General features: G+C 44.2%; 1 protein-coding gene across 3 annotated transcripts in view; it reads left to right on the top strand.

Annotated features, from left to right (window-relative positions):
• The first annotated feature begins 781 nt into the window (after positions 1 to 781).
• PAN2 (poly(A) specific ribonuclease subunit PAN2) overlaps positions 782 to 10883 on the top strand; it is a 41404-nt gene continuing 31302 nt past the window's right edge. The window contains exons 1-7 of one of the 3 annotated variants that reach the window (XM_081849524.1): positions 782 to 935; positions 3449 to 3731; positions 4634 to 4803; positions 5319 to 5439; positions 8301 to 8378; positions 9348 to 9615; positions 10394 to 10736. In XM_081849524.1, the coding sequence (XP_081705650.1) occupies positions 3462 to 3731; positions 4634 to 4803; positions 5319 to 5439; positions 8301 to 8378; positions 9348 to 9615; positions 10394 to 10736 (1250 nt within the window). In that variant the 5' untranslated portion in view covers positions 782 to 935; positions 3449 to 3461. Of the gene's footprint in view, positions 940 to 969; positions 1074 to 3448; positions 3732 to 4633; positions 4804 to 5318; positions 5440 to 8300; positions 8379 to 9347; positions 9616 to 10393; positions 10737 to 10883 lie in introns of those variants that run through there. The other 2 variants (XM_081849525.1, XM_081849526.1) reach the window with 2 other exon arrangements.

Genomic DNA, 10883 nt, shown 5'->3' with positions numbered 1-10883 from the left:
GACCCCATGGACCAGAACATGCCAGGCACTTCTGTCTTCCACTGCCTCCCGCAGTTTGGTCAAACTCATGCTGGTAGCTTTGATAACACTATCCAACCATCTCGTCCTCTGTCATCCCCTTCTCCTTGTGCCTTCCATCTTTCCCAACATCAGGGTCTTTTCCAGTGAGTCTTCTCTTCTCCTGAGGTGGCCAAAGTATTGGAGCCTCAGCTTCACAATCTGTCCTTCCTGTGTGCACTCAGAGCTGATTTCCTTAAGAATGGAGAGGTTTGATCTTCTTGCAGTCCATGGGACTCTGAAGAGTCTCCTCCAGCACCATAATTCAAAAGCATCCATTCTTCAGCGATCAGCCTTCTTTATGGTCCAGCTTTTACTTCCATACGTCCCTATTGGGAAAACCATAGCTTTTACTATGCAGCATTGCATGCCATGCTTATACTATATGACATTGCATGCCAGGCAAAATAAACTAGCCTGGCTTTTCCTTACTCATGACTAACAGGAGTAAACAAAAAGGTACAACTCCCACCAAATGCACCCCACGCAAAAACTGAGGGGCACGGAGTTCACAGGTACAGCTAACCTTTTCCCTTTAATTCACTGACTCACACCCATTAAAAAAGAAAAACCCCACTCTTTTTGTCCCTTCCGCAGCGCCATCCTTCCAGCGCGCGCGCACGCAGCGTCATGCATGTAAATGATGAGGGAGGCGCGGCCGCCGCCACTTCGCTCTGATTGGGTGCTCCCTCCCCAAGGCAGCCTCGCCATTGGTCGAGGGCACTCGGGCACACACCCCTCCCCTGCTTGAGGCGCTGCGGCTGAAGCCGAAGCGGGGGGGAGAAATGAGAAGGGCTGGCGTTGCCATAGCGGCGGCGAAGAGGGCGGTGGGGGAAAGGCAGCGGCGGAGGGAAGGGGACCCGGAAGAGCAAAGGATTGTGGGTAACCCCTTCCATAAAATGAACCTTGGGCTAATTTGCATGGGCTGGTGGGGGGGAGAGTTGGGGTTATTCAGAAGCAGAGAAGCGTGACTAATTCGTCCCCCAACCCCCAAGTTATGGGTTAGGAGGGTCTGGGTAATTTACCATTGTCTCACTTCCCTTCCTCCCGCGGTGGATTCTGGGTGGTTGGCCCCTGTGACGTAAAGGGTTATGGGTAACCGCCTGGCCCTTGGGACCCGGTCCAAGTTTTCCAAGCCAGTCTTGGGGGGTGCGCTTTACACGTTTTACCTTTGCTATGGGTCTCTGGCTGGAAGCGAGGATGTGGGCAGCTTCAGCTTTCGCCTTCCCTTGCACTGCAGGCTGCAAGCGCTGCTTCTGTGTGACCCCAGAGGAGTTGCATCATTGCAACTCGCTGCCTTTCAATTTCTCGCAACAAAAACAACAGCAGTTCCCGAAAGGAAACGTGGTAACGAGGCCACTGTCGCAACTCTTCCTAGATCTAGGTACAACGCATGAATGTGGGCTGACTTTCCAGCTGAAGTTTTAGTGTACATCAGGGATGTTGATGAGGATAATAATAATAATAATAAATGATTATTTATTATTTATACCCCGTCCATCTGGCTGGGTTTCCCCAGCCACTCTGGGCGGCTTCCAACAAAACCCTAAAATTAAACCCTAACCTATTAAACATTAAAAGCTTCCCTAAACAGGGCTGCCTTTAGATGTCTTCTAAAAATTTGGTAGTTATTTATTTATACCTGTCCATCTCGCTGGGTTTCCCATGGGGTAACCTGTGGGTAGGGTTGCCAAGTTATTCACATGAACCTGCTCCCATGCCTTTTAACTTGCAGCCTGAAATTGTCGTTTCCAGAATTATTTATTCATTCGTTTTTCCCCAGGTTAGGAATTAACACCTAGCCAGTTTAATTAGGGCAAGCCAAGCTTCTGCTTGAAGGTTCAGGAGCAAGGTTTATTAAAAAAGAAGTTGGCCGCCAAACTGTGGGTGCCAGCAGTTCCAGTAGCACATTTCTTCCTATCTGACTGGAGTTTTTGTCGACAAAGAAACAGGTGCCGCTCGTCCAATTTCGCTTTGCCTTGTGGCAGTTTAGAGTAAACAGCCATTAGGGTAGATTTCTGATTGTTGAATCTTGCCTTCTCCCTGGCCTAAAACTGGATACATGCTCCTGTGTTATACATGCACAGTCTTATCTTTGTAGTATGAAAATGTAACCATTGTCAATCTTCAGAGAAGTTCACCCAGTATGTTTGTGTGAGTTACTGTTCAGAACATGCTTTCTGAGGTAAATTCAGAGTGGTCACTCATGGAGAGATGCAGTGGGCAGCCTCTGAGGACTAGTAATTCTGCCACATTTCTGCACTGAGAGTGATTGACCAATTTAATTGCGCTCACTACAGAGATACAGAAGATTACCCACCTCCTGCGAAGGCTGCTTGGAAGGAGGTAGGACCAGAATAGTGTCATGCAGAGATGCAGTAGGCAGCCTCCTCTGGAGCCCTGTTTAGAAAAGTTTTTAATGACTGATGTTTTAATGTCTTTTTAATCTTCTGTTGGAAGCCACCCAGAGTGGCTGGGGAAACCCAGCCAGATGGGTGGGGTAGAAATAATAAATAGTTATTCTTACAGTCATTCCTCGGGTTGAAGTAGCTTCGGGATGTAACGGAGCTCGTTACTTCCGGGTTTCACCGCATGCGCAGATGCTCAAAATGAAGTCATGCGCGGAAGCGGCAAAATGTGACCCGCGTACGCGCAGTCGTGTGTTACGTTTGCTTAAGGATGCGAACGGGGCTCCGGAAGGGATCCCGTTCGCATCCAGAGGTACCACTCTATTATTATTCTTATTTATTTTATATTTTGGTTCCCAGTTGATGCAATAAATTAATATATTTTTCACAGAACAGCACGTTTCAGGCAGCAGTTACAGCAACTAGTTTAGGAATTGCTGTATTGGAGCAATTTTTATGGAGGAATATGTGGCGCTTGGTCTAAACCACTGAGCCTGGGGCTTGCCGATCGGAAGGTCAGTGGTTCAAATCCCTGCGACGGGGTGAGCTCCCGTTGTTTGGTCCCAGCTCCTGCCCACCTAGCAGTTCAAAAGCATGTCAAAGTGCAAGTAGATAAATAGGTGCCGCTCCGGCGGGAAGGTAAACGGCGTTTCCATGTGCTGCTCTGGTTTCACCAGAAGTGGCTTATTCATGCTGGCCACATGACCTGGAAAAACTGTCTGCGGACAAACGTCGGCTCCCTTGGCCAGTAAAGCAAAATGAGCGCCGCAACCCCAGAGTCATTCACAACTGGACTTAACCATCAGGGGTCCTTTACCTTTATGTTTATCTTGAAAGCTGCAATCTGTCAGTTACTGTCCTATGCTTTGGTCCGTATTAGAGATTGTGTTTATAGCAGGCATTATGTTAACTTCTCTAGCATGCTTGCGCTGCATAGGTAGTGAAAGATTCTGTGTTCTTGAATTCCTTTCTCTGCCTTACAGGTAAACCTCCGCCATGAATTTTGAAGGTCTTGACCCAGCCCTCGCAGAGTATGTACCTGCCCTGCACCCTGCTCTGGATCCGCACCTCAATGCTAGCCTACTACAGAATGTGGAGCTGGATCCAGAAGGAGTACCATTGGAGGGCATCCCTGTGCCTGACTCAGTGCATATCATGGAGGGCATGTACTCAGAGCTCCACACCGTTGTCTCTGAAGTGGGCGTTCCTGTCTCCTTCTCACACTTTGACCTACATGAAGAAATGCTCTGGGTTGGGAACCATGGGGTAAGGGATTCTCATTACATGTCGATGATGATCAGAACAGTTATACAGTATACTGGATCATACATTGAGGACGGTTGGGATTAATGATACGATTGTCTAGAAACTCCTGTAAGCTGATTTCAACTCCATTGCGGAAGGCTACATACCCCTATAAGATTCTTGTATTCTTGTAGGTTCCTACTTAGAATGCCAAGGATTCTAGCTTTCTGTAATGGGATGAGGGGGCTGCTCGTGCGTAAGCGTTTAAGCCCTCAAAGCTTTGCAATCAGTTTCTAAACTCTCCCAGTCCGCGGAGCCATGGGTGCATGACTACCTCAATCGCTGGCAGAATCCGTCAGTGGGCGCTTCCGGAATTTACGCCAACATAAGAGTTCCTTGACGGAAACTCTCCTTCTGGATTCTCTGCGTGACAGTTTCCTGCGTGGAGTAGGCATCCCCAGCGGAGGTCTTGAGCCCTCCCCGCTGTTCTCACTGGAAGTAACTTGGAGCCATTCCTCCGACTGAGTTTCTGCAGGAACTCTCCCTCTCCCCCTGCTGGTTCCTTCCTCAGCATCCGAGGGTCTCCTAGCCTCCTTGAGCCCTTCCACCACCTGACTCTCCGATGGCAGTTCCCTGACACTTTCTTTTTAAAATTAAGTGTATAGCCTGTCCTCAAGGAGATCAGCACTATTAGGAAAGACACAAGTTATCCACCTATCTCTTTAAAACCGTGGTAACGCTTAGTGTTATATTCAACAGAAATATGGCTTGTTCAGCTGAGAAGGTAAACTGTGGTTGGGAGGGAAAAGTAGATGAAGGAGCCAGAAGGTCTCATAAATATTAAAATGGGCTGGCCATATGCAGGATATGTTACAGGTCTGATCTGATGTGAGGGTGACTTGAGTTGCCTCCCTCTTTTTCAGGGTCATGCCACTTCTTTCTTCGGCCCAGCCCTGGAGCGTTACTCTTCCTTCCAGGTGCATAGTAGTGATGACATTCGACAGATCCAGAGCCTAGAGAATGGGGTACTCTTCCTGACCAAAAACAACCTCAAATACATGTCCAGAGGGGGACTTATAATCTTCGATTACCTGTAAGTGCCTTCTGCTGGGGGTGTGGTAGTTTGAGCATTTTTGGAAATGGGCCCTGCCCACTCTTTGGTCTCTGTGTAGAGTGTACTTGGAAGAATGCCAGTTATAGCCTTAGGAATATTATGAAATCCATGTACCTACAGTCACACATCTGGTGTGGGAAGCTGTGTGAGATGTGCACAATTTGCAGGCTTTAATTATTTGGTATATTCCAGGGCAAGCTTGAGAAGAGGGCTTTGATGTCATATCCTGTTGCTTCTCATGAAGCATGTGGACTTGCTTCAATGTAACATTTCCTGCTTCCTTTATAAAATTTATTGCTTGAGGACTTCTAGATGGGAAATTTGCATCAATATAGTTTAGCCACCTCCTTTTTCCTGGAATGGTCCCCCAAGGTTTCATGATGCAAGATTCTGATGTCACTTTGATTTACTTGGTGAGCTCACATGTAGGAATGACTGAATGGAAAATACTAGGTAAGCATTGGTTCTCACAGTTTCTCTTTCTCCTCCTCTAGCATGGATGAGAGTGAGGACATGCATAGTCTACTACTGACTGATCCCAGCACCTTGCTTGTTGGGGGGCTCACCAGCCATGTGATAGAGATAGACCTCAATACAGTCCAAGAAACTCAAAAGGTAACACACGCTTCTCTTTTATATATATATATATTGCATTTTAACATACATACATACCACAAACATACAAGTTACAAAATACATAACCAAAAAGATAAAAAAAAAAGAAAGAGAGAAAGAAAATTAAAGTTAAGAAGGAAAAAACAAAACATAAAGTACATAAAACATAGACAACTCAACTTACATTGGCTTAACAGTAACACTGATTGACTTCCCTTTATTTCGATTTCGGAAAAAGTTATCTTATTTATCTATCTGCAGTATCTTTTCATAAAAAAGAGAATTTTTCGTAGTAAGCGTTGTGTCATACCTACTGTGATTTTTACGTATACATATGTATTTATTATCAACATTTTAATTTCCCTTTATCTCTGTTTCCATGTATATCCTGAATTTATTCCATTCATTATTAAATTTTGTACTTTTTTGGTTCCTTATTTTCTGTGTCAGTTTTGCCAGTTGTAAATAATCGAATAATTTAGATTGCCACTCTTTTATCGTTGGGGTCTTTGATGTTTTCCAATACTGTGCTATAAGGATTCTGGTGGCCACTGTTGCATATTGAAAAAAAGTTTTATCTTCCTTTTTAATTTCTTCACCAATTATCCCCAACAGGAGGGCTTCTGGTTTTTTACTAAAAGTGTATTTAAAGATTTTTTTTAATTCATTATAGATAGATTCCCAAAATTTTTTGAGTATCCCACACGACCACCACATATGAATGAAGTTACCCTCCTTTCTCTTGCATTTCCAACACATTTTATCACCTGTTTTGTAAATTTTTTCCAGTTTTACAGGTGTTATATACCATCTGTACATCATCTTGTACATGTTTTCCTTAAGCGTTGTACATGCCGAAAAGCTCATGCCTTTACACCATAATGCCTTCCACCTGTCAAACTCTATGTTATATCCTAAATCCACTGCCCACTTCACCATAACCTCCTTTACTTCCTCATCCTTGGTGTCCCACTCAAGTAGCTGGTTGTACATTTTTGATAATAGTTTTGTTTTGCCTTCTATTATTTCGACCTGGAATCCAGGTAACACACGCTTCTCACACATCTGACCCTAATGCGTTGCATTGATTCTGATTACAGTGGTGCCTTGCAAGACAAAAAGAATCCGTTCTGTGAGTCTCTTCGTCTTGCGGTTTTTTCGTCTTGCGAAGCAACCCTATTAGCGGCTTAGCGCTATTAGCGGCTATTAGCGGCTTAGAGAAGGTGGGGGAGTGAAAAAACTCGCAAGACTTGCAAGACGTTTTCGTCTTGCGAAGCAAGCCCATAGGGAAATTTGTCTTGCGAAGCGCCTCGAAAAACGGAAAACCCTTTCGTCTAGCGGGTTTTTCGTCTTGCGAGGCATTCGTCTTGCGGGGCACCACTGTACCCAGAACCAAAGATGTTGAGGTTTTGTCATGTTCAGCTTACACAAAGATGAACAGGAATCTCCACTGGGTAACAAAATGACTGCTTTAATCTTAAAGAAATTGTAACTCTGGAGCAGAACAGCAGGAGGAGATCTTGTTCCTTGTTGTGATGATGTATCCAAGTAGGCTTGGCTCCTGTTACCGCCAGTCCAAAAAATTTTTGTCTCCCAACCTAAAGAGATGCTTTGGAGATATAATAATAATGTTTTTGTCACCAGAATTTTGATTTAACATAAAAGTAACGGGTTGAAGCCAAAAGTTTGAAAGTTCAAACAGAAAGTGAAATGTCAACATTCCTGTTTCTGACCTCATGAAAAAATATTAACTTTCCCATTTTATTTAATTCTTCAGGAAAAAAATGTTGCAAGACATCTATAGGTTTCCCTAATAATATCATTTTTTAAAAGTGGTGCTTCTCAGCATAATACAGTGGTGCCTCGCAAGACGAAATTAATCTGTTCCGCGAGTCTCTTCGTCTTGCGGTTTTTTCGTCTTGCGAAGCATGGCTATTAGCGGCTTTAAAAAAAAGGGGAAAAAACTCACAAGAACTCGCAAGACGTTTCGTCTTGCGAAGCAAGCCCATAGGGAAATTCGTCTTGCGGAACGACTCAAAAAACGGAAAACTCTTTCGTCTAGCGAGTTTTTCGTCTTGCGAGGCATTCGTCTTGCGGGGCACCACTGTAGTGTGTATGAAAGTAATGTAAGTTTTTTTCTGTAACAAAAATTGTAGAACCTTTCCATAGTATTATCTGGATGTAGTGGATCAATAGATGGATAGAAAGATACGGACACATTTATTGATCTTGTTTGTATGTAGTGCTATAATAATAATAACAACATTTTGTTACTTATTCCTCACCCATCTGATTGGGTTGCCCCAGCAATTTTGGGCAACTTCCCACGTGATATAAAAACACAGTTGGACATCAAACATTAAAAACTTCCCGATACAGGACTGCCTTCAGATGTCTTCGGAAAGTCGTGTAATTGTTTATTTCTTTGACATCTGATGAGAGAGCATTCCACAGGCCGGGCGCCACTACCAAGAAGGCCCTCTGGCTTGGTTCTCTGTAGCTTCACTGCTCACTGTGAGGGAACTGCTAGAAGGCCCTTAGAGCTGGACCTTATTTTTTTTTATTGTATCCTTAATCTTATGATAGAAGAAGGCTGCATGCCATGTTTTATTTTTGCAAACAGATGTCCATTCAAAGGCATTGCCACTGAATTATTTTTATTTTTCCTTATATTGTCATTCAGGTTGTTTTGTTTTTTAAGCAAACTTATTTCTTCCTTTGGTGCTGCGTGGGAAATAATAGCCATTCACCACTTGGCAGTTCTACCCTTTCCCCCTGAATCATGTAGCATCTGTATATTCATAATGGTCTGCTTTGCCTCTGTCCAGATTTTAATCCCACTTTTTATATCTCTATTTTAGTACACAGTGGAAGTGCCTGGGGTCACTATCATGAGACAGTCAAACCGTTTCTTCTTCTGTGGCCACACATCAGGAAAGGTAACACTGAGCATCTTATCATCACCCCCCCCACACACACAAATGTTTGAGAGCTACAGCCACTCCAGTAACACAGTGAGAGCTTGTGCCTTATGAAAATCAGGTTTTTTTGCCTTTAAAATTGAAGCAAGACATTCCAGTGCCAAACTTTCCACATATGTTGGTTTGACGGGGTGAATTTGGGCTTGGAGTATTTTTTAACATTTTTTTTAATGAGTAGGAATCTGTATGGGTTACACTTCACACAGAGTCTGATTGTTATATTTGAACTTGGGGAGCAGCTTTTATTCCCCAAGTAGGACTGACTGGTTTTTGCAGTTGACAAACCACATTCTGGCTTCAAACAACATGACAAGTCATACTATGGCTTACAGTGGTACCCCTGGATGCGAACGGGATCCGTTCCAGAGCCCCATTCGCATCCTGAAGGGAACACAACCCGCATGTGTGGGTCGTGATTCGTCTCTTCCGCACATGCGCATGATGTCATTTCAACCGTCTGCACATGCGCGAGCAGCAAAACCCTGAAGTAATGCGCTCCATTACTTCAACCCGAGGTATGACTGTACAGTGGTACCTCGGGTTAAGTACTTAATTCGTTCCGGAGGTCCGTTCTTAACCTGAAACTGTTCTTAACCTGAAGCACCACTTTAGCTAATGGAGCCTCCTGCTGCCGCCGCACCGCTGGAGCCCGATTTCTGTTCTTATCCTGAAGCAAAGTTCTTAACCTGAAGCACTATTTCTGGGTTAGCGGAGTGTGTAACCTGAAGCGTATGTAACCCGAGGTACCACTGTATTTGTGCCATGTACAGCACCTGAGTGATGTACAAAGGAGGTCTCTGACTTTACAGGAGGAGCACAGAGAGAAAAATGCCCAGTTAATTCACTCGACACCATTCTATTCCATTGTTCTCTCATGGTGCTTCTTTTAAATCAGATATATTAGGGTGTCTTCTGTTCCTTCCTTAGGTTTCCTTGCGTGATCTCCGCACTTTTGCTGTGGAGCATGAGTTTGATGCCTACTCCGGTAGTCTGTCAGATTTTGATGTCCACGGCAACCTGCTGGTGACCTGTGGCTTCTCCAGCCGAATGAATGGCCTAGCCTGCGATCGCTTCCTCAAGGTGTATGACCTGCGCATGCTGAGAGCCATCACACCTCTGCAGGTCCACATTGACCCTCTGTTTCTGAAGTTCATTCCTACGTACACATCTCGCCTTGCCATCATCTCCCAGACAGGTAGGTAGCTAGACCACAGAGGCCATGTTGCCTCACCTTCTGCTTTAGATGTGCTGGGGACTTCAGAGTCCAGTCCTGTTTGAATCTAGCCACCTTCAAGAGATGCCCACTGTGACGAATCAAGTCAAGCTCGGGACAGTTTGCATTAAGAGACCTGCAGAGAAACCACACATCTGATTTGCTCTTCCTTCCTTTTTTTTCTTTCCCCCCAATAATTTTTATTAAGTTTCATACAAATATAGCACATACTGTAAAACAAATACAAAAATAAAAAAACAAATAAAACTAGTAAAATGAATGAAAACAGAAAATATAACAGCAAACACATAAACAACACAGATTAGTTAATTAATTAAACTTCCAATCTCATAAACATATCGTTTGACTTCCTCTAGTCCCTCCCATCTGAATTTCCTTGTATCTGAATGTAACAGTTTTCCAATATCATTATTCAAAAACAATATTCCAATTATAATCAGATTTCTTAACTTTTCTTAACATTCTAAATCTCATTTATTTAACTACTAATTTAATCCTAAGCCCGTTTGGTACTTTCAAGTGACTTCTAATTTTTAATATTACAATATTTATTCAAATAGTCTTTAAATTTCTTCCAATCTTCTTGATATTCCTCTTCTTTCTGGTCGTGGATCCTTCGGGTAAGGTCAGCTAGCTCCATAAAGTCCATCATCTTCACCTGCCACTCTTCCACAGTTGGTAATTCTTGCGTTTTCCACTTTTTGGCTATTAAAATTCGTGATTTGCTCTTCCTTTCTAGGTCAGTGTCAGTTCTGCGAACCCACCGGATTGGCCAATCCGGCCGACATCTTCCACGTCAATACCGTGGGCCAGCTGATCATGAGCTTTGATGTGTCTGCCAGCAAACAAGCCATGGTTTTTGGAGACTCCGAGGGCTGTGTCCATCTGTGGACTGACTCGCCCGAGATCACCTTCAATGCCTACTCCCGGGAGACTGACTTCGCTTTGCCTTGCATTGTGGACACCTTACCCCACCTTGACTGGAACCAGGATCTCATGCCTCTGTCGCTTATACCTGTGCCGCTGACCACCGAGTCCCTGTTGTCAGATTGGCCGGTTTCTAACTCTGCCCCTGCTCCCAGGTAGTTCTTTAGAATAGGAAATCTAGAGAGAAGTACAGACCTTTAGGGTCTAGGGGTGGGGAACCTCAGAACTGGGGGCCAAATGAGGGCCTCTGTCTGGCCCTCAGTACTCTTTTTGTCTGGCTGTAATGTGTCCTTGAGCTCTAA

This window comes from Podarcis erhardii (assembly GCF_964252035.2).
Source record: "Podarcis erhardii genome assembly, chromosome: 2".
Classification (NCBI taxonomy): Eukaryota; Metazoa; Chordata; class Lepidosauria; order Squamata; family Lacertidae; genus Podarcis; species Podarcis erhardii.
This window is presented reverse-complemented; position numbering and strand designations above follow the sequence as displayed.